This window comes from Typopeltis vanoorti, chromosome 20, assembly GCF_054136105.1.
Source record: "Typopeltis vanoorti isolate ZY-2024b chromosome 20, IOZ_Tvanoo_1.0, whole genome shotgun sequence".
Classification (NCBI taxonomy): Eukaryota; Metazoa; Arthropoda; class Arachnida; order Uropygi; family Thelyphonidae; genus Typopeltis; species Typopeltis vanoorti.
The window spans coordinates 106,865,626-106,893,074 of NC_143568.1; the positions used below are offsets into that span (position 1 = coordinate 106,865,626).

General features: G+C 36.2%; 1 protein-coding gene across 3 annotated transcripts in view; it reads left to right on the forward strand.

Moving 5' to 3' along the window:
• The window catches only part of MED15 (mediator complex subunit 15), a 246,494-nt gene that overhangs the window by 57,716 nt on the left and 161,329 nt on the right, over positions 1-27,449 (forward strand). Inside the window, exon 4 of one of the 3 annotated variants that reach the window (XM_090409717.1) lies at positions 15,246-15,275. The exons of 1 other annotated variant lie outside the window; for it this stretch is intronic. In XM_090409717.1, the coding sequence (XP_090265843.1) occupies positions 15,246-15,275 (30 nt within the window). Of the gene's footprint in view, positions 1-13,411; positions 13,690-15,245; positions 15,276-27,449 lie in introns of those variants that run through there. One more of the 3 variants, XM_090409719.1, reaches the window with a different exon arrangement.

Sequence of the window (27,449 nt, forward strand, 5' to 3'; positions counted from 1 at the left end):
CCCACTTCAAATGTGAGAACAGTATTCGATAGCTGGCAGATTTGTGATTTGTATAAGGTTAACAGCTATTAACAGCTGAGTGTTATCAAAAATAATACTGGAGGAAAATGATTCTTTTTAGTAGGAAATAAGACAGAACTGGATTTTACTAACGTTGAAGTTGATGACGTTATCTGAGCCCCATTGGAGGATGGCTTGGAGGTCCAAATTAAGGGGAGTTGTGATTGATATGTTCTGTGGGTTGAAGTGAGTTGTGTAGGGTGAGATTTATTAAAAAATGAAAGGAAGGAGTGCTTATGATTGAGACAAAAGAAATTTTTAAGTACATGGGAAGTAAGGGGAAAACATGGGGTCACACTTGGGAGTTGTCTAAGAGTGCGGTTAGTAAGGCTATGCAGACTAGGTTCTTTATTTGGAGAGTGCTGAATGAGTGAAATGGATTACAAGAGGTGGTTGTGAGCACTTCAATAGCGAATAAGTTTAAGGAAATATATGATAGGTATTGTGTTAATGGACAGTGTGGGTCTCCCACAATGAGTCTTTTGACTCCATGGAGTAACCTTATAAATAATAATAAATAAAAGCAATATTTTATAATAATTAAAAACCTGAGAACATTTTGTACTTGTCATTTGGTTGGTTAATCTTAATCCTTGTGGTTTTAATCAAAATTGATTTGATCAAAATAACAAAATTGAAAAACCATTAGTGAAACAGTATACAGTAGTTTTATGTTTGCAAATAAAATGCTATTTCATCTTGATTTTGGTATGATTTCAAAAATATCATTTTTCTTCCATAATCTTGCAAATTGCATGGTATAGTTCATTTTGATGGAAAATTTGTTATAAAATGGTAGATTATCAGAATTACGAATAAAATAAAATTGGTATAACATCTTGCAAATTATTATTCTGTATTTCATGTTGATATTTTGCTGAACCAGAGTTTGGTTTGGTTGGAATTGAGTTGGCTGAAGCAACTAAGATTGTGCAGCCAGTAATTGCATGTATTTTCCAACATCTTTTGCTTGAGCAGAAAAATACACACAGTTTTTGGCAGCTGCAGAAGCTATGGTTGAGATGTGTTTGTGCCAGGAAAGGTTGGAGGTGTAGGTCAGTCCAAAAAAGGAAAGAAATCTGATCCTGCTTGAATATCAGGTTATTATTGAAGTTATAGTGGAAGGGACATAAGCCTCTTGTGAGAGGTCAGACAGACTGAGTTTTGGTGACATTGAAGTCTACGATGTTGTCTTTGCCCCACTGAAATACAGCTAGGAGATCAGAGTTCAGAAAATTGATCATGGTGAATCTTAAGGATTCTGACAATTGGACAGTACAAGATTTGCCAAATGAAAAGGAGGAATGGAGTGTACTGTCATCTGTGAGGCTGTGGATAGTATTTGAAGTCTGTGAGAGAAGGTCATTTATATACAGGAAGAAGAGAGTACAGAATCCTGTGGTACTTCAACATAAGTGGGGAAATCTGAGCAGAGGAAATCATTCATTATGACTCATAATGAGTGATCAGTGAGAAAGTTGGTCAACCAGTTACAGAGGGTGGAAGACCATAGAATGTCAGTTTGTTAAGCAGCTCCTGTGCCAAACATTGATGCATGCATTTGAGATGTTGGGAGCAGCTACCTGAGTTGCTCCAAATTTCTCCATTGCTTGAGTTGAGAATAAATGGTGAAGGCTAGAAGATTGACAGTTGATCAAAAATGACAATATCCATATTGCTGGTCACTGGCTGGTGGGTCTCGGGTGGTGCAAAAGTTGGCTGTTGGTGACCTGTTTTAGAGATATTGAAAGTTTATTTTCCACTTGGTTAGAGTATAATAAATTTAGTTTAATCCTTTATCCAAGTGTGAGCAAACAAAGTTTGCGCCTGAAAGTATCTTCAGGACTGGGTTAAGGTGGTACACACCAGGGCAACTCGTTGCAAAGGTGGAGCAAGCTACCAACACTCCTATCCTAGTATCTCCTATAATGCAAAACACATCTCCTTGCGGATATGTCTACTGTTATGCATTAAGGGAAGGGCCACTACCCAGACCGGTTTCGACCTTTATTGAGGTCTCTTCAGTGGGAGCCAGGCCCAAGTCGAGATATCAGGCAGAAGCATTAGCAGGTCATCTCCACCTATAGGAATTGCCAATTGGTGTGCTACCCTTTTTTAATAAATTACTCTGGATTTAGAGAAAGATGTTGAAAGTTTATTTTCCACTTGGTTAGAGTATAATAAATTTAGTTTAATCCTTTATCCAAGTGTGAGCAAACAAAGTTTGCGCCTGAAAGTATCTTCAGGACTGGGTTAAGGTGGTACACACCATAGGTGGAGATGACCTGCTAATGCTTCTGCCTGATATCTCGACTTGGGCCTGGCTCCCACTGAAGAGACCTCAATAAAGGTCGAAACCGGTCTGGGTAGTGGCCCTTCCCTTAATGCATAACAGTAGACATATCCGCAAGGAGATGTGTTTTGCATTATAGGAGATACTAGGATAGGAGTGTTGGTAGCTTGCTCCACCTTTGCAACGAGTTGCCCTGGTGTGTACCACCTTAACCCAGTCCTGAAGATACTTTCAGGCGCAAACTTTGTTTGCTCACACTTGGATAAAGGATTAAACTAAATTTATTATACTCTAACCAAGTGGAAAATAAACTTTCAACATCTTTCTCTAAATCCAGAGTAATTTATTAAAAAAGGGTAGCACACCAATTGGCAATTCCTATAGGTGGAGATGACCTGCTAATGCTTCTGCCTGATATCTCGACTTGGGCCTGGCTCCCACTGAAGAGACCTCAATAAAGGTCGAAACCGGTCTGGGTAGTGGCCCTTCCCTTAATGCATAACAGTAGACATATCCGCAAGGAGATGTGTTTTGCATTATAGGAGATACTAGGATAGGAGTGTTGGTAGCTTGCTCCACCTTTGCAACGAGTTGCCCTGGTGTGTACCACCTTAACCCAGTCCTGAAGATACTTTCAGGCGCAAACTTTGTTTGCTCACACTTGGATAAAGGATTAAACTAAATTTATTATGTTTTAGAGATAACAGAAGTGAGAGCAATTGGATAGTAGTGTGTTGACAGACTTTTTATCCCCTTTTTTTGGCATAGGCTGAATGTGGGCCTGTTTCCATGCTATATGTCAGTTGAATATGACAGATTGAAGAGTCAATACAAGGATGGGTGTTAGTTCTGGAGCACAAATTTTTAATGCAATAAATGGGATATTATCAAGATGATGTACCTTGTTTGTATTCAGGTTATTAAGGATTCTTTGGATTTCTTTTTGCAGAAGACTATGGGTGACATGGAGTAATTCTTGGTAACTTCTTGGTTGGTGGTGGTGGGGGGGGGGGGTTATGGGCTATATCCTGGTCAGTGCTAGAATTGGAAGAGAAGAGTGATGCCAGTAAGTTTGCCCTGTCTTTGGGTCAAGTGTTTATAATGCCATCTGGATGTAAGAGTGGAAGAAACATGGGTGGACAAAAGTTGCATCCAGTGGTCTTGGCAAGAAACCAGAATGCTTGCCTGTCATTCGGTCAGAAGGTGAGTTTGCAGCTTTTGGCCCTTTTGGAATCTGATTTGGATTTGTTGATGTTTTTTTTTTTTTTTACATCTGTTACAAGCTGTGATACAGGCAGAGTGAGCAGCTGGAGTTTTAGAGCCACTCGTGGTATACTGAGTTTTTTTTATTTGTACTACATTAGCACAATTTTTCAAGAACTAAGGCTTGGATGGTGGCCAGGAATTTTGGGTGCAATGAGGGATGAAGACCTTTGTTCCTGTAAGGATGATTTCTGTTATTCACTCTAAGTAGGTGTTTGGTTCAGGACAATTGGAGCGGTATAGTAGTGAACAACTTAATCCGAACATGGTGAATTTTTGTCAAAATTTTTGGTTTGGTTTTTGTTCCAGTTCACAATAGTTTTGATTTTAGTTCACTATTTTGGTTGACTGCTGTGTGTTTTAATTATCTTTATATAGTTTATTAATAGTGTGTTATGCATTTTTAATAGTGTTAAACAAGTTGACATTCATAGTGTTTTATTCATTTTGTGTAGCTATAAAATGGATACATCACCAAAAACACATTCAAAAATATGTACTCTTTCTCAGCACACATCCATGACTCAAAGACAAATTGCCAATGAGTGTGGTGTGGGTTTGATTACTATTAAAGCAATTTTAAAGAGGATTTGGGAGACAGGTACCATTTCTTCTGACAGAAAAGGAAAATGTGGGTGAAAAATGAAAAACTACACTTAAGATTATTTACTAGTTAGGAAAAGCAAAATTAATCCAAGAATGTCTGCTGCAGAATTAACGATTGGCAGCTAGTGGGATTAATGTTTCTGACATGACAGTCCATCGAAGATTGTTGGAAGCAGAGAGGACTGTCCACAGACCAAAAAATAAATAAATAAATAAATAAACAACTGTTGATGAAGGCTATGTAGAAAAAGAGGTTCCAGTGGGCAAAAGTGTGCAAAGATTGGACTGTTGAGAAGGGGAAGAAGGTTATATTATCAGATGAAAGCCATTTCTTTGTCCAAAGAGAGCGAGTACTCTATGTTCTCAAATTAGCACTGAGAAGACTTCTCCCATCCACCTTAAACAAGCTCCTAAACACCCAGCTAAAAAGATGTTCTGAGGTTGTTTTACACATGACGGTCCAGTATCACTTTTGCCTGTTGATGGTATGATGAAAAATGACCAATACATAAAAATATTGGAGAAAAGAGTGCTCCCACTGATTCATAAAGACAAAGAACTCTTGGAAGATGAGTTCTTTTTCTTTCTGGATCTGAGGGACTTTGTCTTTTTCGTTCTTCCAACAGGATCTCACTCAATTCACACTTCAAAAAAAAAGTGAAAGAGTTGGGTGGCAAGTTTTTGGTATTGAGACCACATTATAATATAAATAAAGAGTTTAATAAAAAATAGGCAATTAAAACCTGACAAGTTTCATACATTGTAAGACTTACATCATCAGGGGTGGTGGTACATAAAAGTTTTACACAACAAAAGCCTATTAACAATTAATTACATATATTATTAGATGTGTTTGATAACTTCACAACTATTAAATATTATTGATAAACCAGAATACAAATGGGAAATTCGTGATTGTATTGTTGCAGTAACAAATGTTGGAACATTGCTAGTTGTTGCTATCACATTCTGTAGTATCACACGTGTTATATCCTAGGTCCATGGCAGTTAAATTTTTGATGAAAGCAGACCATACTTGATGTAAAATTAAGCCTTGATTTTTATCACATTGTGTAGGGATCCTAAACATTTTTGAAACACTTTTAAATTTTCTTGTAAAACAGTTACGATCAGTATATGACATTTTTGTTTGTTGCCAAAGTACTTGATGGCCAGTATTGGTTCTGTGAAATGCCTGATTTATGCTCTCATCTTTTTTCAATGTATTTTATGTGTTCAGACATGCAGATCTCTCCCGACCTTCTTGTCTAGCCTACATAAGTGCCACGAGCAATGAATCTCATAGATGCCTGTTTTTTTCATGGGGTGATGTGGAGGTTTTGGTGGATGTAGGAATCCTGATATTTTTTGTAAAGGTAAACTTTTACATTCTACTTGCAGAGCAATGCAGCCACTTTGTCTATGACATTCTTGATGTAAGGCAACATGATTGCATTTCTTGAAATCTTGTTTAAGTAAAGGAGTTGCAGGAGATGTATTAAGAATTTTTCTGATCATCTTGGGTTCAAAACCATTAAGTGTGCAAGGCTCTATTTCAGGTTGTACAGCTTTTCATTCCTTCTCATTGACATGCTTGATATGGTGTTCTGAGGTTGAACCCTGTCTTGTAAAGTTTTAATTATGCCTATCTTTTGCAATGGATGGTGATGGTGTGAAGTAGCATTTAAAAATCATTGTGGTAGGTTTTCTGTATTATGGAAAAGGATAATCTTTTTTCCTCTTTGTTTACTTGGTTTGTTTATGATACATGGGATATTGCTTCTGATGAAGTACAAGTGCCATCCTTGTGGTGTGAAAAACAGTAGTTTTTAGGCAGTTGAGGCAGACAGTAGTTATTGAGGTGCCTAGCTGGGATTCTGTTAGGAATAGTAATTATGGTTTAGATGACTGTAAATGTGGTGCACATTGTTTATGTTGCTTTTTAGATCACTAATATTGAAGTAGACATGGAAAATGTTTTTTGGTAAGAATTAATCTGAGTTTTTTTTGGTTGATTTTTGTTGTTTTTTGTGTGTTTTTGACTGTTTTATGTTTTGGATTTTAGTTTATGATTTTTTATTGTGTTTTGTGGGAGAAATTTTATGATCTGCAAGGAAATCATGTTTCTTTGAGTTGTAATCAGTACTATGTGGAAAGGAAGAGATAATGGATAGAGGCATGCAACAAGAAGTGACAGACTTGCAAACATACTGCCCACATATGGCCTTAACCCCCCCCCCCCCCGCAGCTGCTGTACTTGGTCTCCTTCCAGTCACAAAATGGCAAAGTAAGTGTTAGTAATATTTGTTACAAGCTGATTGGAAAGTCTCCAGATTCAGGATTCATCACTAACTGGTTTGGTCTCGCTCGCACACTAACCAGCAGCCAGCCTATGGAACTATTTTACTGCATTACCCTTGAGTGGCGGAGAGTCTGGGCCCCTCCTACAGTGTAATCAGCATATTATTGAAGTTGTCAAGCAGTCACTTATACTGCATGGAAAGAGAGAAGGGAGGGAGAAAAGAAACTGGAATCCTCGTCTATCAACCAAACATGGCAGCAAGCTACTTCAACCCTACAGTAACCAAGGTGGTGGTATTCCATCGGGTGATGACAGGCATCTACCACCTAGAGGTCTAGTTTACATTTCCTCTAGCTAGGGAAGGTATGCATTTTTGGTAGCAGTGCTCACCAAATATGCTTGGGGTCCATTTGGGGAAACATGCTATACCACAGGAAGGTAGGGATGAATTGACTCTGAGAGGATGTACACCCAATCCTCCATTTATACGGTAGATTGGTTTCAGAAAAAATCATGTAAATGAAAACCATGTAAAAAGAATACAGTGCATGTAAAAAAAATAGAAGAATGATTCCAGATGTGAAAACCTGATATGAACAATAAGTTATTTTCAAACAAACAAACAAAAAAATAAAAATAATAAAAAATATATATACAGGGTGTTCGGGATAAATTTGACATATTTATAATTAATTATATTTTTCCGTAAGTTACATGTATTAACACACACTTCTCTTCATTTAAAAGTTTGGACCCTTCTTCATTCATATACAAGATGTCAGAAAGGATGGATAGCTGGAACCCACCTGAATCATGGAAGAGAATAACTTGTATCATGATGATTCGTGCCCACCATCAACCCCCCCCCACCCCCCCCCCCCCCCACCCCCCCCCCCCCCCACCCCCCCCCCCCCCCACCCCCCCCCCCCCCCACCCCCCCCCCCCCCCACCCCCCCCCCCCCCCACCCCCCCCCCCCCCCACCCCCCCCCCCCCCCACCCCCCCCCCCCCCCACCCCCCCCCCCCCCCACCCCCCCCCCCCCCCACCCCCCCCCCCCCCCACCCCCCCCCCCCCCCACCCCCCCCCCCCCCCACCCCCCCCCCCCCCCACCCCCCCCCCCCCCCACCCCCCCCCCCCCCCACCCCCCCCCCCCCCCACCCCCCCCCCCCCCCACCCCCCCCCCCCCCCACCCCCCCCCCCCCCCACCCCCCCCCCCCCCCACCCCCCCCCCCCCCCACCCCCCCCCCCCCCCACCCCCCCCCCCCCCCACCCCCCCCCCCCCCCACCCCCCCCCCCCCCCACCCCCCCCCCCCCCCACCCCCCCCCCCCCCCACCCCCCCCCCCCCCCACCCCCCCCCCAATTCTTGCGATGGTAATCAGTGCCACTTTCACGGGAGATCAAATATTGTCTAGAATTGGAGGAAAGACTAAAACGTCTCTCATCTGTAAAGAGTACATTAGCACATTGGTGTCTTGTCCAATTTTTATGGATACACTACCACTGAAAACATGCTCTATGATGAGCTGTGGATAAAGGGATGCAAACAGGCCTTCAGACATATAGGCTTACTTGTCACAGTTTATTGAGATATCTGGTACCCGTGCTTGAATGGAGCTCGCCAGCTGTGATGCTTCGATTATGTTTTGCTGTTATAACCAAAAATCTGTCTTTATGCTCTGTGGTAGAGCGAGGGCATCCTTAGTAAATGTCTGAAACACGTTCCATTGGTGAACAGAGCCTAGATACAATGCTGTGTGAGATTCCAAACTTTCTGGCAATATCAGTAATCCTGCATCCTTCTTCAAGCTTCCCAATAATTCTTCCCTGTGTGGAAATCATCTAGATGATAATTTCACGTCATCATCAATGACATCATCTAGATTACAAGACATCCAAGTTTGCAACTTTATTCCTTTACAAAATTAGCTTCCTTCAAACACAATTTGCTTAGCATAGCCTTTTGTCTTTTATCCTGTTGAGTGCTACTATGCGACCCCCTTTGTGCACAATTTGAAAATTTGAATGTGGATCCACTTCCTACTCAAAATCGTCAGTTATATAAATTGCCACAAGCCGATTCATCTGAATTTGTAGTTGTAATCTTCAGAAATAGTGTTCATCCTTAGGTTTTGGACATGGCGTATTATATGTTGAAATCTTGTGGGTGGAATTACCATTTAAAAAAAAAGAGTCCTTTTGTGTATGATGCACCCTTAAGGTAAGTGGGGGGGGGGGAGATTTTTAATTTCCAGATTAGTCAGTCACTTGAACACCCCTTTTTTAAGTTTTCAGATCAATATTTCATTTTGTTGACGGTGCCTATGTTTTGTCATTTAATTATGTAGTTGAGTCTGGAGGGCATAGATATTTATAAAATGTCTCAGGTGTTTAAATGAATTTCATTTGCCACCTAAAGACGACAACTATGCTTATTTAGAGATCTGTAGTGGCATGGAAAAGTTTTGTGTTTAGTCTGTAGTTTCCAGATTATCTGTCCTTAGCCCACCCACAATACTAATGTTTACAGCCATTCAGGGGTTGTAAACTTTTAAAATATTCACATAAAAAAAAGCAGATTTGCCTTGAACGGGAAGGAATGCTTGTTAGAAGGCTAGAAATTTGACAGAAGCTTCATTGTAAACTAAACATCAGATGTAAATTCCCCTTCACTTTAAATTATTTCAGTTAAGACAACTGAGTAGTAGCTTTGTGGAAAGTATTTTACCTTGGGTATATATGTTAAAGATACTAAGCTATTTTAAACCTGGTTTTACTCCATTTCCCAAGTAAGCAAACAGACAAACAAGTCAAGTTTGCGCCTGCAAGTGTTACGAGTCTAGCTGACCCTGCACGTAGTGCAAGACCAAGGCTACTCATGGTAAAAGTAGTATAAGCTCTGATCACTAATCTTAATATTTACCCATAATGCAAAGCACATCTCCTGGAGGAGATGTATGATGCTTTGTATTAAAGGCAAGGGGCCACTACCCAGACCGGTTTCGACCTTTATTGAGGTCTCATCAGTAGGAGCCAGGCTAGAGATACCAAGATTTTAGTAATACAGAGCTCATAAATATTTTACCAGAACAAGTTACCATAAGGTGTTTTAACCTTATTAAATAAAAATCTCAGGAGGAGATATAAATGTAGAAAGTATTTTACCTTGGGCATAATAAATGTTAAAGATACCGAGCTATTTTAAACCTGGTTTTACTCCATTTCCAAAGTAAGCAAACAGACTTTTCTACTTTTACCATGAGTTGCCTTGGTCTTGCACTACGTGCAGGGTCAGCTAGACTTGCAACACTTGCAGGCACAAACTTGACTTGTTTGTCTGTTTGCTTACTTGGGAAATGGAGTAAAACCAGGTTTAAAATAGCTTGGTATCTTTAACATTTATTATATCCAAGGTAAAATACTTTCTACATTTATACCTCCTGAGATTTTTATTTAATAAGGTTAAAACACCTTATGGTAGCTTGTTCTGGTAAAATACTTATGAGCTCTGTATTACTAAAATCTTGGTATTTCTAGCCCGGCTCCCACTGATGAGACCTCACTAAAGGTCGAAACCGGTCTGGGTAGTGGCCCCTTGCCTTTAATACAAAGCATCATACATCTCCTCCAGGAGATGTGCTTTGCATTAAGGGTAAATATTAAGATTAGTGATCAGAGCTTATTCTACTTTTACCACGAGTTGCCTTGGTCTTGCACTATGCAGGGTCAGCTAGACTTGCAACACTTGCAGGCGCAAACTTGACTTGTTTGTCTGTTTGCTTACTTGGGAAATGGAGTAAAACCAGGTTTAAAATAGCTTGGTATCTTTAACATTGAGTAGTAGCTTCCTCTCTTATATATGTTCACTTGGAATATCTAAGTGTATAAGGTATTGATTAGGTTTGATGTTAATAAGTCTGTGGTAATGGATGGCATATCCACATTTTTTAGCTATGCTCTTTGCCTGGTTATTTAATGAAAGTCTTGCAGGGGGTAAGATTCTTGATGAGTGAGAAAAAAAGAAAGGCAAAATATAAAAAATATAGTACCACTCCACAAGCATTGTTCTGAGACAAGTTTCCAGTTATAGACAAGTCTGTATAACTGCAGTCATAGTCAAGGTGTTGGAGAGATTGGTTAGGAATAGAATACAAGATTAGGTTGATGGGCATAGTATTCTTTATGATGGTCAGCATGGATTTGTAAAGGATAGGTAATGTTTTAGCAATTTACATGCACTTTATGATAAGGTAACAAGTGTGTTAAATAAGGGGGAATCATATATAGTGATATTCTTGCACTTTGCAAAAGCATTTGATTGATTACCACATAAATTGCTGTACAAGGTGTAGAGGATGAGAATGAAGAGTATATTGGTTAGATGGATTTTTGATTGGGTCTCTGAATGATACTAGTAAGTCATGTATGATGGAGCAGCAACTTTAAGAAACAAAACCTTGAGTGTGCCCCAAGGTTTTGTTTTTGAGTCTCTGCTGTATAACTTATTTCTTGTGGATTGACTGGGAATCTTCAGTTGTTTGTTGATAATGCAAAGTTGGAGTGAATTATAAGGAACACTGATGTTAATCCCTTCAGGAAGATTTGAATAGACTTTTATCTTGGACAAATGAGTGAGGTCGTAGTTTTAATATTAATAAGTTCAAGATGTTGCATTTTGGAGTGCAGAGATATATGGCTGTGTACTATATTGATGGAACTGTGCTGCAGGAAGTGGATGATTCAAAATCTGAGGATGATAGTTGACAGTAGACTGAAATTTAGAGGATATATTGCAAGTGTTGAAAAGATTGCACATATTGCTGCTGTGATAAGGAGTTCACTTTTGTGTGGGGATAGAAGGTGGTTGTGCTACCATACAAAACACTGGTCAGACCAACCAAACTTGGACTATTGTACTCAGATTTGGTGACCTTCATTGTGATGTGGGAACATTGGAGAAGGGCCAGAGATGAGTGACTAAGGCAATATCAGGATTCTGGAATGTTGGCTATGGAGAGAGGTTGAAGGAATGTAAATTACAGAGTTTAGTGAATAGGAGTAGAAGGTGATAAGGTAACAATATCTTCCCCTCCCACCTTCTACTCTTTATTAATACAGATTAATAAAGAGTAGAAAGTGAGAGGGGAAGATCCTGAGGCCATCCCTGGAAGTTGTGTGAGAGTATGGTGAAGAAGGGTATGAGGAGCAGATTTTTGCATGAAGAATTGTGAATGAATGGGATACACAAGGATTTTAAGGTTCAGTATGCTAAATACATTGTCAGTTGAATTAACTTCCCGTGACCTGATGATTCAGCTGGCTCTGGAGGGTATGATGATGATAATAATAATAATAATATTCATTGCTGGTTATATTAATAAAGGAGATTGTGGACAAAATAAACAAATCTTCAGCCTTATTTACTGATGAGTAATACATGTACTAATATTCATCTTTGTTTATAAGTGTCATACATTATTACTAATGTAATTTTATTTAAATGCATATTTTGATGCTGTGTCCAAGGATATATGGAACAGTTTAATGAATGGTGTATGTATATTTTAAGATTTATGCTGGTGCTTTTCAAAACAATCGATTTTGATATAATACTCATGTCAAAAGTAATTTTATCAAACCTCTGTCTCTTCATTATATCTGTTGTGCTTTTCTCCTCACCTGCTTCAGTTATGTCCTGTTTTTAAGATTGAGGGGGAAAAATTCTTTTACATTAATTTTATTAAAGTAGTTTATACATACCCTCAGAAACGGTTTTAGTATGTTCTTTGCAATATTTTTCCAGATTTCTTTGGTGTTGAATTATATTCAAATTCAATCCTCCTCCAACCTTTAAAAGAAAAAAAAAGTAATATGTATGCAAGGAAAGCAGATTTCTTTGGTATTGAATTATATTCAAATTCAGTATTACTTTAGAAATATCAATCCTCCTCCAACCCTTAAAAGAAAAAAAAAGTAATATGTATGCAAGGAAAGCTCTCGTAATGATTTTTTATATCGATTTTTAATAACATGGTAAATAGAAATATATAGAGTTATGCGTAGCTAGCATTGAAAGGAAGGACAAATCGATTCAAAATACAATCGTAAGGACTTCAGATACGTTACTGGATGCTATACTGGGAAACACATAACCAAGATTTGTCTTTATTTATATATAGAAAGGTAAGAGCGCATAGGCTAATACATTAATTAGTTCCCCCCCCCCCGGAGATCAAAAATTGAATGTTTACTTTTTTTTTCCTCTCCTCTCGAAGGCACCAAGCGTTCTTATTTTTTCTTTCTTTCATGATATTATTATTTTATTCTTTGAATTTTCTTTGAGAAAATAATAGAATTTTTGAAATATTTTTAGAGATGGCTTTTGCGTTTAAGCGCCCCCTGGCTATTAGCATTTTGCCAAAAATTAAGAATTGTATTATGCAGCGTTGTGGTACTATAAGTGGTGGCAGACATTTTATTTATTTATTTTTTTTATTTGATTATTGTGAAGATTAAATATCAGGCAGTAAATCTTATTGTCATGTTCCAGCTGCATGTATTTTTTTATTAGTTATATTAATATCGAAAGATGTTACTGAAGTAAATGGCCTCGAGCAATGGACGCAACCGTGTTAATTTTTTTGCATCTTTGCTTGTTTCGTTGCGAGAAGCTTGGTTGTGGAAATCACGTTCACAGAATTGTACAAAAAAGAATGATAATACATATAACGAATAAAATACACATCGATTTATTTAATACCCAACCTTATATTTACAAACATTAAATTTTTAACACGATATTTCATGATTAATGCTGAAAAAAAAATAGTGAAGAAAGTTAAAATGTAAGGTTCGAAGGGCTCTGTTTCTGCGCATGTGCGTTACTTGCTCCTCGCTGCGTAGGGATATTCTGCTCCACGGAGGATAAGTGTTGGATCGAGGCTTGCGGTGCATGTTGTGCGCAGAGAGCATCTCAATGAGAAGCGGACCTCCTCCATCCCCTCCCCCTGTTTTTTCTTGATGATGGTGACCGAATGGTGAGTGCTGACAACAGTTGAATACGATGGCTTTCCCGTAAGACTGTCCTGCTGTGAGTTGCAGCCACTTTCCTTGTGCCATCTGTCCCTCCTGTTGACGTGGAAAGTGTAGTTATGTTTTATTTTTCCTGTAAGTCAGATATTTATTATTCTGTATTCTTTTAAATTGGCGGATCAATTGGCTGAAGCCTTCATCCGAATTTGAATGGAATTTTATAAACAATTTAAATATTCTGTTTATTACACTGAAAATAAAATTGGAAGAGGAAAGTAATTGCTGTTTAAAGGAATTTTCCCGCATTCCATTTTGAATGTGGTAATCATTAACTAATAATTAAACTGAATTTTAATATATCTGGAATTTTAATATATCAGTTTAAACGTGATGAATGCCAAAGCAATGGTCTAAGATATTTGTTTAGCATCTTGTAGTGTTTAATACTATCATAGCATTAACACAATATACTTTTTTTTTAATCTACATATGAAATTCTGTATACTATCATAACTCTTTTATATAAAAATTAGTCAAGCATAACTGGTGTCAAGTTTTATAAATCTCTCATAAACTTGGTGTGTACAGCAACAATAAATTGGTTACATTATATAAATTACTAAAGACTAAAATGCTAAAAGTATTTGTCTTTGGCTAAAAGGAACTCCTTATAAAATTTATGGTCCGGATTTTCGAGAACTTGTTTGTTTGGATTTCTTTGTATGTAATGTGACTGTGTAAAAGAAAATGCCCATTATTTATGAAAAGTGCATATTCTCTTTTATAGAGATGAATAGTTTGGTCAGGGAATTTAAATGTGTTGTTGTTGGTGTTAATTTTATGTGTAATATTTTTATATTATTCATTCCATTTTGAATGAATAATAATAATGGAGTAAATGAGAGAGGGAGACAAATTTGATGTACTCAAACTTTTTTTTTAAATTAAAAATGAAAAGATCTATTTGTCTTTTGAGAGGGTTTAAAGTAATGTCCTCCAGCAAATAAAGTCATTCCCCACCAACCCACAGTATATATAAATACTGTGAGTTGTGCATGATAACACAGAAAGTATGAAAAATTTTGTTCTGATTAAGATTTTATTCAGAACCTCATTTCTGTATCTGCCGTTTTCTTTTAGCCATTTCTCCTAATGAACTGGTAGCTATTTTTTAATACCTTGTTTTAGGAAAACCTAATAGTATCTGTTTTTTCAGTCATGTTCAGTTATTTGAAATCTGGTCATAGTAACTGTGATTTCTTGCTTGTGTTTAATATCATCCTTAATTGTACATTTATATGACTATTGCTTGCAAGTTTCATTATTTTTACACATATAAGAGAGATTTGATTTGCATATATATATATATATATATATATATTTTATTTTTTTTTTTGAATATTCAAAAGTATTTTCTATATAAAAAAGTTTATTTTTTATATATCAATACATAAAAAGAAGAAATAGTGTTCATAAAGCATAAAATTAATTAAAATTATTACTTAAAAAGTTGAAAATTCTTAATTTCCTGATACAAGTCTCCCCTTATTGTACATTTAAGTTTTCAAGTGAGGAAATAAAACAAAAAAAAAATAATAATAATAAAAATTAGTACAGTGAGCAGTCTTAAAAACTAAGATGCAGAGTTATGTCACTTGCATTTTTCAGTTTTTCTGCCTTTTTTAATTTAGACCTACAGAATGCCACCCAGTTATTGCAAAGTGAGTCATCTTTTTTTTTGTTGTTGTTTTGTTTTCTAGTATTTTACATTGTTTATTAAAAACTTGCACTTAAGAAATTTATAGGTGTTTCATGTTCAATATGCAAGTTGGTAAATACATTTTAATCCCATCCAAATGGAAAGGCTCACATAATATGGAAATTTCAATACAGGATATTGAAATTTCCATGTTATGTGAAGGGAATTGACAATTTAGGAATATGAAGATGTACTTGGAAATAAAATTAAAAAAAAATACAATCTACTATTTAAAACCAAAAATATTCCTTGTATTTTTCAGAAAAGGGACAAATAACAGTCATCCACTGCATTAAGTGCATTTAATGTTTATGTATGTTGAACATATGCAGAAATATGTGGAATGAAAGGGGAAAAAATTCCGCTTTTAGATGTATTGAAAATAACATTTGGAATTTGTGGAAGTATGCGAGTTTTTTTTAAAAAAAATATTTCTTAATACTCTTCAGGTACATTAGTGTTGTAGGATTAAAAGAGATAGAAAAAAAAGAAAATTTAAAAATAGAGAAGGTAACTGGAACTGCTTGTTTGTGCACATAAAGGATATTTTTTTGAGGACACCTCTATTATCAAAGGTGAAATTAAGAATGAAGAAGTGAAAAGAGATCTGGTGGAGCAGATTTTTGTGATTTAGTAATCACATAATATTCTTCGGATTAGTAGAACATGCAATATTACTTTATATTGTGTAAATTCCATATGATAGAAATTATTATATAATGATTTTTGTTTTCTTTGGATTTTCTTTTTTGATATTGTTAAGAGGGTACCGCTTTTATTTGAATTTTTTTTTCAGCATTGGGATATTCAGAAATCTGGATGAGTTGGGAGATGATTATATTTCCAGTTTTGCATCTAAAGTAATTGTATTTGTTTAAAAATAATTTTGTTGCTTAATAAATACTTTGGATGTATGAAACTTTGAAGCATTTTTTTGAAGAATCTCTTAAAATGCAACATATAGCACACACTGTGCTTTTTAAGTTTCATTTATTAAAGAAGCTATGTGTTGCATGTTCCGAATTTTTAATGTCCACATTTTAATATCACCATATTGAAAATATTCTGGATCAGTGATTGTAGAAAGTTTTTTCTCTTAGTTACAAAGTAAATTAAATAAGTGTGTGTGAGGGGGATAAAAAGACAGTCAAAGTAAGTCTATAGGTGGCCTGATTGCCGGGTGGTTAGCTTATCTGCTCTCCAACAGGCTGTGGGTTCAAATCCTGCTATGGACATGGATGTTTGTGATTAGGTGGGAGATGAATTTCATTGTCCAGTGTGAGACCACTGCCTTTGCTTATTGGAGACCTGAAGTGACTTGAAAAAGTTCCATGTTTGGTCTCTACAGTAGGGTGTCCACACTAGCCTATGTAAAAAATAAATAAAAAATATATAAAATCAATAAAAATTCCTTAGCCCACCCACATATAAATGTACCATAGGTGTTTTCAAATAAACCAATCGTGGATGGGAGCCACATAAATGAATATTTATTTATTTATTTTATTATTATTATTTTTTTTTATTCAACTTGTTAAAATATACATTAGACGATAGGTAACAAGGACTATTTACATATTATAAATATATAAGTATATATATTACAGAGAAAGAAACATTTTCCTTTCGGGTATACAATAGAGAATGCTATAAATGAATTAAAAATTTACAGTTCAGTTTCAGTCTGAGTTATCTTTCAGATGAAGCGTATTGTCGTCGTCAATCCAGAAGAGGGTACCAGTTAGATTCCACTCCTCTATGAATTTCGCGACAGTTCTTGTTTCTTTGAAGTATTCAAGTTCCAATAAAAGCCTGCTTTTTAGTTTCTGACGCAAGATATACATGAGGGTTCGTGCAGTTTCATTGATGGATGGGTGCTGGTTATTTCTTGTCTGTTTTAGGTAGAAGCTATAGATGACGGCCTTAGCACAGATGAAGAGGAAATTGTATGTTCTGTGTCTGTTTTCTTCTGTGTGGACTAAATTCCAGTAGGCTGTGTGCGTAGTTACAGGTGTTAGAGGCAGTATTCAGGGCATAGGTGTTTATCACTTTGTTTGCGGCACAGGTTAGATATGTGTTCCAAGGTACCTGAAACTTTGCAGAATAGACACAGATCCGTTTCTCTGAGCTGAAATTTGTAGAGCTTAGAAGGAGTTGGCAAGATGTTATGCCATAGTCTCCACTGTATGTCGGAATTTGGTTTGGCACACTTTGATTTATATGGCAGATCCCACTGAAAACTGAATGGCATATGCAGCCTTGTAGATGAGAGGGTTAAGGATGAATATAAGAAGGGCGAGGATGGAGACACTGACATGAGGAAGTGGTATATTTTCTTGTAGTTGGAGGGAAGAATTGGAAGTGAGGCTTCAGATTGTACAAGATGAAATATTGGCCCCAAGCAGTTTCTAGAAGAAATACGGATTTCCTGAGGTGTAGATAAATTAATAAATATATAGATAGATAGATTTATTATTATTATTGCATGACACCTCCATGGAGTCATGGGAGGACACACTACTCCCTAAAAACTCATTGCTCCCTCACTTAATCCTCCAACTAGATGACACACCATCAACATACAGTGCCATTTACTGTCTGCACCACTGGTATATATATTGTCTGTAAATTCTGTGTGTGTGTGCATGCATGCACACATGTGTTCTCATGGTTGATTTGTCTATAAGCAGGATGAAAAAGCTGAGTTTCTGGGAGAAAACATGTTATTACTTCTGTATGAAATTGGGCTTTATATGGGCCTTTTTTCAATGAGAAAAAGCCTCTTGTCGTGACAAGATTCCAACTCTACAGTCAAAGAGTGCAATGCACTGTCATTCTTCCAGTTGTGCTATGGAGGCACACACAAGTAGTGCATGAAGATTCTTCACACATAGATAAAGGATTAAACAAGAATATATCCTCTTGTCAAGTATAATTTATTTTTTAACCAAGTAGGGAAAAAAAAACCTACCATATTTACTCAAATATAACTCGCACTTTTTTTTCCAAAATTAAAGTTAAAAAATCATGGTGTGAGATATATGCAGAGATTTTTGGAAACTAAAGTTTTTCAGGAAAAAATTAAATCAACATTTATAATTAAATCTTCAGTATTCATTAAAGAAGAATTGGAAGACCAAGAAAGCGATGGCATGAGACCGGAGCAGGCCACTTGGCCTAAAATCCATGTTAGTAAGAAGAAGAGTATTCATTATAATTTATAATGAATACTCTTCTTCATTATTTATAAATTGAATGCATTTAAATTTTAATTATCAATGTTATTTAAGTGATTGGCGTTCACCTTCATCACGTGATATATTTGAATATTTAGCAACAATTCTTTTGTAATTAAATTAAAACAAAACGGTCATCTACCGAAATAGCATCATGTTTGGTTCCCATCCAGGACATTAGAGATGCCGTTTTTTAAAAAATTCTTGGCAGTTATTTCTGGAAAAATGTAAACACTAAAGAGGGAAGAAGAAAATACAAAGTATTAAATAATGAACTGAAAAGAGAAACTGATAAAGCAAGAGAGTAATGGTTAAAAGCAAAATGTAAAGGAATTGAAGAAATAGATAAAAGGGGACGATAGGATAAAATGTTTGAAAAAGCAAAAGAACTTACAAATATTAACAAAAGCATAAGAAATCTGCCATTAGAAGATAAGCAAGGAAAGTCAATTTATGATATTGAAATACGAGGTGAAAGATGTAAGGAATACATCGAAGAACTTTATGCAAAAAATGAAAGACCAACAAAAATTGAATTAGAAGAACAAAATGAAATCTCAACAGAAGAAAGAGGTCCTGAAATACTAAAGAGAGAAGTAGAAACATCAGGAATTAAAAAGTGGAAAGATGGAAGGAGTGGATGGAATACCTAGTGAAATTCTAAAACAACTGGAGGACAAAGGTATAACTGAAACATGGAAACTCTGCAACCTCATTTACAAAACAGGAGAATGGCCTAAAGATTTCACAGAGAGTATTCTTAAACCAATTGAAAAGAAAAGCAATCCTCCTAAGTGCAGTGACTACAGAACTATAAGCATACTCTCGCATACCTCTAAAGTACTGCTAAGAATATTAAATCGACGATTGTATAATAGAGTGGAGTATTTACTGGGGGGATGATCAATTTGGATTTAGAAAAGACAGAGGAACTAGAGATGCAATTGGAGTAATGAGGATCATATGCGAAAGGAATATAGAAGTAAATAAAAAATTTATATATGTTTATATATGACATAGAACGAGCACCATCAGTACAGACACCAACGCACTTAGTCCACTTCAAATTATTTTCAGATATAAAAGTATTAAGGATCTCGAATGAGTCTTGAGCCTTAGCACTAGCAGTGATACTTTTACAAAAGAGAAGGTCTTCTACAATGTTATTACCATTGTAGAAGACCTTCTATAAACCGTACACAGCAAATCAAGTGAGCATCATTATTATTATCTGTGGCCTCATCCAGCTGCAATCCAAATTCCTTCCCTTTGATTTTTTCAATTAATTGATCATTGAGGTCCTCCGTTATGTGCTGTATTCTGCAACTGATGGTGTTGTTGGATGGACAAAGGCACTTTTGAAAGCAGCTTCCCAGCAGACTCACTGATCATAATGTTCATCATATCTACAGTAGCCGGTAGAATGAGTTCTTCTGCGATAGTTTGAAGCTTCTTATATTTTGCAATTCTATGTGCCACCTTGTAAGATGCTAGACAAAGCATTGCTTATAAAAACTACCTTTTTTATTGATTTAACTCTTTTAACTTTCTGGTAAAGTAGTGATGCACGAGATATACTAACCGTGCTGGGATGATTGGTTTCTAAATGGCGTTTCAACTTACTTGGTAGCATGCACTCTGTTGCCAAAACTGTCATACACAGTACATACTGCAGCCTCCCTTCACCACTTCTGTCAACATAAAGCCAAAGTCCAAATAACTGTCATCATATTTTCGACATTTACGCTTTTTCACACTCTTGCCACTATTTGACAGTGTGCCCTCTTTATTTTCTCTCTCACAACGCTTATTGCTGTTTAGTAAAAACTGATTCATTTTTAAAAATACATATGAGAAGAAATACTTCAAAAACTTCACTTGACTAAATCACTGAAATCTCTGAAAACGAATTCAACACTAAGACTGCACAAAACCGACAGCTATTTATATACAAACACAAAGTGCCGAGAAAGTTCGAGAAGCTACTAAAACAATCGAGAAACTTAATTATTATAGAGCATCATCTAGGAACCATTTGTAGAGGCTTCTGCAAACAGTTATTACTAAGTGAGTTACTGGTTTGCACCAGTCTGCTAGATGTCGCTTCCTATCGCATTGAATTGAAAATGGAAATAAAATTATGAAAATTTTGTAATCGCAGCACCCCTGTGAGGAAGCTGTGGCTCCCCAGGGTGCCGAGGCACACACTTTGGGAGCGACTGCCTTTAATGTAAAGATCAAAATGTCGAGTGATTATTTTGTTTATATTAAGATGAAGTTTTACTATAACATGCCACTTGTTTCCATAATTTTTAATAATGAATTTATCCAGATAGCTTGCCTTTCCTAAGCCAGGGAAAGATTCAAGATCCTTAATAAATTATCAGCCAATTGCCCTGACCAGCTGCTTGAGCAAAAACAGTTGGCTCTCATTTTTTATAGTTTTTGGAGAGAAATAACTTTTTTTTGGAATTGAGGGACCAACAACAAGCTCTGTTAAATGAAGTCTGAAATCTAACTGGTAGTCTAGTCTATGTAGGAACCATAAAGTGGAAGCTGATCTTGCTTGGTTCTGCAGGTCATGGCATCTAACATACTCCTTATTGAGGGGTGATGACATACTTGTGTATGAGTTCTTGGTACCAGACTAACCATTGTTCATATTGACTAACCTCATTTCGTCAGTGAGCAGGATCACTTGTTTAGTTATATTCATAATCTGTCTAAGCTCTATACGCTCAAGACAGCTTTCATCAGATTCACAATTTTTAATTTTTTACTAGGCATATTAATATTTATCACCTTATATAGACTAATATATATATTCTATGTATTAGTTTTTATTACTTGACCTCAGCTAGTGTATGATCCTTTAACACCTGGTCCTTTGTATATACTTTTATGAATTTGTTTACTTGGTTTTCTACACCTTTTCAAACTTGTTTTTGTATGTTTTCTTTATACTTGTATTTTTATACACTCATTTTTACTCATTTATGCTGTTTGTATTTCTTACATTGTGTACTGCCTAAATATGTATTTGACACTATGCCCTTAGCTGTCCTTGCACCATTAAAACCAGACCAGCCAACAATTTATATATACAGACTGTTGATACAGTCATGAAGATACTTCATGTCAAAGTTTGTTTGATTACACTTAAAGGAATAAACAATAATGTAATTTGTCAAGTATAATTTACTTTCTGAACAAGAAAAAAAAAATTCTATAACTAAATCCCATCTTTAGTTAATTATTATACCTAATTGAAAGAAGAGCCATATCAGTATTTGATTTTTTTTTTTTTTTTGGGAGTTCTAGCTTGCAGTTAAATATTTTTATTTATTTTTTTATTATTATTAAGTGACACTTCCAGGGAGTCCAAAGACTCATCAAAGGAGGGCACCTACTCTACAACACTTTGTCTCCACCGCTCACTCAGTCCACCAACTACAACGAACGGCAAATACACCAATGCCATCTACTGCTCGCCACCATTTTCATAGACAATCGCAAACATCCATGCCCAAGACAAGATTCGAACCCGCAGCCTTTTGGCTGGAGAGCAGATACGCTAACCTCTAGGCCAGTAGTTGCCAAAGTGGTCGATATCGACCCTCAGGAGTCAATATAACATTGTTAGGGGTCGATTCAGGCTCAGGGTTTGATAGAAAAATATAAGACATCATTGTACAGGTAATATTTAATTCAGTTAACTTGGATTACCTCTATCCTGAATGACAATGCAATTAAGAGTGAATCGTGGAAACAGTGACATGAATAGGACCTGTAAGATCGAGCAAAGTCATGAAAATAGTTAGAGGCCAATCAAGTAGGTCAAAATGATGTATTTAACAAATAAATGGATGTCGGTGGTTCCTGGCGTGGCAGGAGCGAGATTGCAATATGTGCGCGGTTGCTTATTTACTTATACTTACACGTATTCGATCCCAGTCTCATTTTTGCACATCGACATACAAGTGAGCATTAATGTTCTAAAATTCATCAACTTGCATATTATAATTCAATCGTTATTCATTCACAAACTAAACTTCTCTATGTTGAAGAGTTGAGCAGGGCTGGTAGTTTTGTACATCCTATAGAAATACTTGAGTAGGTATATTATTTAGACTTATTACTTTTGCTTACTGACTTCAATTTTAATTATTTTGTTACAACCCCAGTATCCACAATGGCAGCTTCAGATTCTAAAAAGAAATGCAGACATTATTCGTTAGAATATTTGAAACTTGGGTTTATTGCTTCACTAAGAAACGAAACAAGGCCTGTGTCTTTGTGAAAAAACTTTTAGTAACGATGCAATCAAACCTGCAAAAATGAAAGATCATCTTCAAAGACTCCATCCTGATAAGAAAGATAAAGATCTTGACTTTTTAAAGAACTGAAAGAGAAATACACACGTTGACCAACTATAAAATCATTTATGAAAGCACCTGTCGAAGCTTGACAATAAACAAGGATTAACAGCCTCCTACAATATTTCTTTTAATATAGCAAAAAAAGGAAAACCATATACAATTGCAGAGGACATTATTATACCTGCAATCAAAGAAGTAATTGAAACCATAATGAAAAAGATTCTGGCCCTGTTTTAAAATGCTTACCGTTGAGTGCGAATACCGTGAAAAGACATATTGGTGGTGAAATGGCTGAAGATGTAGAAAAAACTGTAGTATCAGAACTCAAAAATAGTAAGTTCTCCATCCAACTTGATGAATGTACATTCGATAGTACTTTTATTCTTATGGCTTATGTAAGATATTAAATAAAACCAAATATCAAATTATTGACAAATTTTTATTTGCAAAATATCTTGAAAGTGATGGAACGGGGTTGACAATTTTTCTGCGATTGGAGGAATATTTAAATAAGTATGATATTCCATTTACTAATATAACAGCAGTAGCCACAGATGATGCACCTGCAATGGTGGACCATTATCGAGGTTTCGCTACCTTTCTGAAAGAAAACGTTCAATGTGTACGTACTATTCTCTGTGTGTTGCACCGAAACCATTTGGTGGCGAAAACTCTCAGTGACGAACTGCATGATACTCTAAGAGTGTGTATTAAATCTATTAATCAAATTAGAGCTCATTCTCTTAAATCGCGATTGTTTATCAAACTTTGTGAAAAAAAATGAAGTATCAAACCAATTACTCTTGCATACTGAAGTAAGATTGTTGTCTAGAGCAGTGCTTTCCAAACTTATGGATGTGAAGGCCCCCTTGGAAAAATTAAAATATTTCACAGCCCCCATCGAAAAAAAAATTGTAATACAGATATTATAATATTTATTTATTTATGTTCAATCCAAAACATACACAGTGAATATCGCAAAAATCAAATGCAAATATGACATTTTTAGCATCTTACATACACATTTGACATGGCACACTTAGTCTTAAAACATTTAAAATTTGTTTTCATTATTTCATGGCCCCCTCAACAAAACTAATGGCTCCCAAGGGGGCCGCAGCTCACAGTTTAGAAAGCGCTGGTCTAGAGGTGCAAGTCTACAAAGATTTGTTGAGTTGTTCAACCCAACCTTAGAGTTTCTTACAGATGTTAATTTGGTTTTGAGTGATGAACTAAAGAGAAATAAGAATCATATTTTCTACTTGGTGGACTTATTTTCAAAATTTAATGACGTACAGACCTGACTACAAGGTAAAGGTGTTACGATTATTCAAGCTCGGACGATTCTTTTAGGCTTCCAGGCTAAATTAGCCTTATTTAAATCATCATTGTTACGAAAAGATTTTCAGTACTTTTGAAATCTACAGCAATTGGAAGTAAAAGATGAAGACTTAGAAATATACACAAAACATCTTCAAAATTTGAGCGATGATTTTAAATTGCACTTTGCAGATTTTGAAAACATGCACATTCCAGATTGGGTTATCACGCCATTTTCTGCAGATATTGAAAATATCGAATGTAACTTACAAGATGAACTTATTGAATTGTCAGTTGATCTTGAAGCTAAGACGCTTTTTAAAAATAGAACTTTAAGTTACTTTTAGACGAATATAGATGTTGTAGAAAAATATCCAAAACTTTCTCAAGTGGTACTCCCCTTTTTGCTTGCATTTCCAAGCTTGTACATAGTTGAAGCTGGTTTCAGCCATATTAATTCCATTTTAACAAAACAAAGAAATAAGCTAGATATAGAATTCCGTGGCGATTTAAGGCTGAAACTTACTAATTTTGAACCCAACATTGCTAATCTTGTCAAGAGTCACGAAGCACACCCTTCACATTGACAATGTTAGTAAATTGTATACTAAGTTAATAAAAGTCTTATTTTCATGTATATAAGGAAGATTGTATTATTGTTATTTTGTTATCTAAATTAAATTTTATACTTTATATATTATTTATCCCTCCTATCAAACATGTAATGTTAAGAAGGACGTCAAAAACAAAAACACATCCCTTTGACGTTAAGCCAATATATTAATATATACTATATTATACATACAATAAACACTGTAACTATAAAATAAACAATCTAAAAACTCACATAAGCGTCTTTTATGCTTGTCCTATTATAATTATGTAATAGTAAAATAGAGGGGGGGTCGATAAAAAGTCATGAAACTCTTGAAGGGGTCGACGGTCAAAGAAGTTTGGCGATCCCTTCTCTAGGCCAACCAGGCCGGCTAAATATGATGGATATAGTAATAATTAAGACTTTCTAGGCTTTGATGTTTACTGTCTAGTATGCTTTTATAAAAACTGTTGAGAAACACTATCTTCAGTAACTGAAAACCAAAGTGAACTATTTTAAGACCAATTTTGCATATTTAATTAATTACAGTATACAAAATACTGTGTATCAGAAAAGTATTGATTTAATATTTTTTTAATATAGATGAGAATTTATTTTGTCATAAATAAGTAAGAAATAAAGTGAAAATATTCATATTAACTTTTTAATGGTATTGACTTGCATCACCACAAAAACATGATAATTTGATTTAGCCATTAAGCTATTGATATTTTACTGATTTGAAATTATTATTATTAACATCTGACTTCCATGGAGTCAGAGACTCATCATCAGAGGTACATACTATCGTACACAAAGCTCATCCAGCCATGCTTTAAACTAATTCATTGTGCCTACATTCACAACACACTCAAGCAATGTATTCCACTCGCCAACCACACTCCGTGTAAAGAACCTGCTCCTTGGCTCACATCCTCCTTATACAGTTTCCAGGGTTGGCCTCTTGTTCTACCACATCTCCCATGTCAACCTGATAACCCCTGACTAGCTTATGTCTCAATCATATCCCCCATCCTTCTCCTCCTATTCACGAGTCTTTCAGTTTACATTCTCTTAATCTGTCCTCGTACTCCACATTCCAAAGACCACTGACCACCTTTGTGAATCCTCTCTGGATCTTTTCTAATGTATCCTCATCACGTGAAAACTCAGTGACAAATCTGTGCACAATAATTCATATGAGACTTAATACATTGGCATCATAATCTCTTTATTTGTGCATGTCAGGGTCCTCTGCATCATTGCCATTATTCAATGTGACATCTTCACAACTTGTTCAATGTGGTTCCTGAATTTCCACCCAGATCTTTCATTTCTTCTACCTCCTTTTAAAGTTTCCCCACCAAGTGTATACTTTGCACCTTATGGTCAAAAAAAAAAAAAAATCAGCTAACGCCTTTTTATTCCCGTATATACGGGAGTAGGCGAGGCCATTTAGCCCTATCTAACTTTTGGAGACTGAGTGGGCAGTTCAATCTCCACTGGTACCCAATCAGAGACAGATGGCCCAAGGCTATCACTAATTAAGCGGTACGCAGTGAAGAGAGACGGCTCAAATGTGCCGCCATCTCGTGGTCTCTAACCCTAACACAGTATATTTAATGACTGAAATAATGTGGGTTCTACGGTCGATTTTCTTGAGTTTACAGGACGAAAAACCCGAGTTTCCGGGAGGAAAAACCTGCTTGCCCGTGCCAGAGATCGACTAACTCGGGAACCGGTCGAAAAAAGGCTTAGAAAAATTTCCTCTAGTCGCCGACTAGACTCGAAACCAAGACTTCCTTCGTGCAGCCTAGCGCGATGGTGTGCAAACGCCACATCCACTGAGCTACACAGGCTCCTGCACCTTATGGTTTCTTATCAAATTTTAAAACCTTACAACACTGAAGAGACAGTTCACTTACCTGCCCATTCATGCAATCTATTCAAGTTCTCCTGTAAGCCCATAACATCTACTTGACTCTGCATTGCTCTCTCCAGTTTTGCATCATCTGCAAAATTTTACAAATCTACAAATCAGCTTTTCCTCTTTGATCAATATATAGCTCATAGAGATATGTCCATCTTGAGATGAAAGTAGTTAAAGTATTAGTTTTTCTAAATTACTAACAATGCTTATTTTTACTAATGTACTAATTTTACTAATGTACCATAGTGAATTTCAGACTTGGGCAACATTTTAAGTTTGCATTCCTTAAATTTTAGTAAGGTGGATAAGTTTTAATTCCTTAATATTGAATATTGTCTGCTCCAGCTACTTTTGCATATTTTGAGGTTTTGGCTTTTTCTACCTCAAGGCACCAAAACCTTTCTTTTTCTACTGGCCCTTTCCATTCTTCCTCTTTTTCCTTGCTTTCTGTCCAAGGCTTCGCTCTACTTCTCTCGTTTTTTTTTTTTTTTTCTTTTACTATCCTGTCTTCCAGACAGGATCAATGGGATCCAATGCCTTGCCCTGCCTCTTTGTTTGTAGTTCGGTGTGACCTGTGGATATCTGGAAAGGTGAATCCTGGTAGTCTTGTACTACTTTGGCCTCTGCTTAGCAAGATGGGTGGTCTTGAATGGCCCAGCCAGGTTCAGTTGCCTAG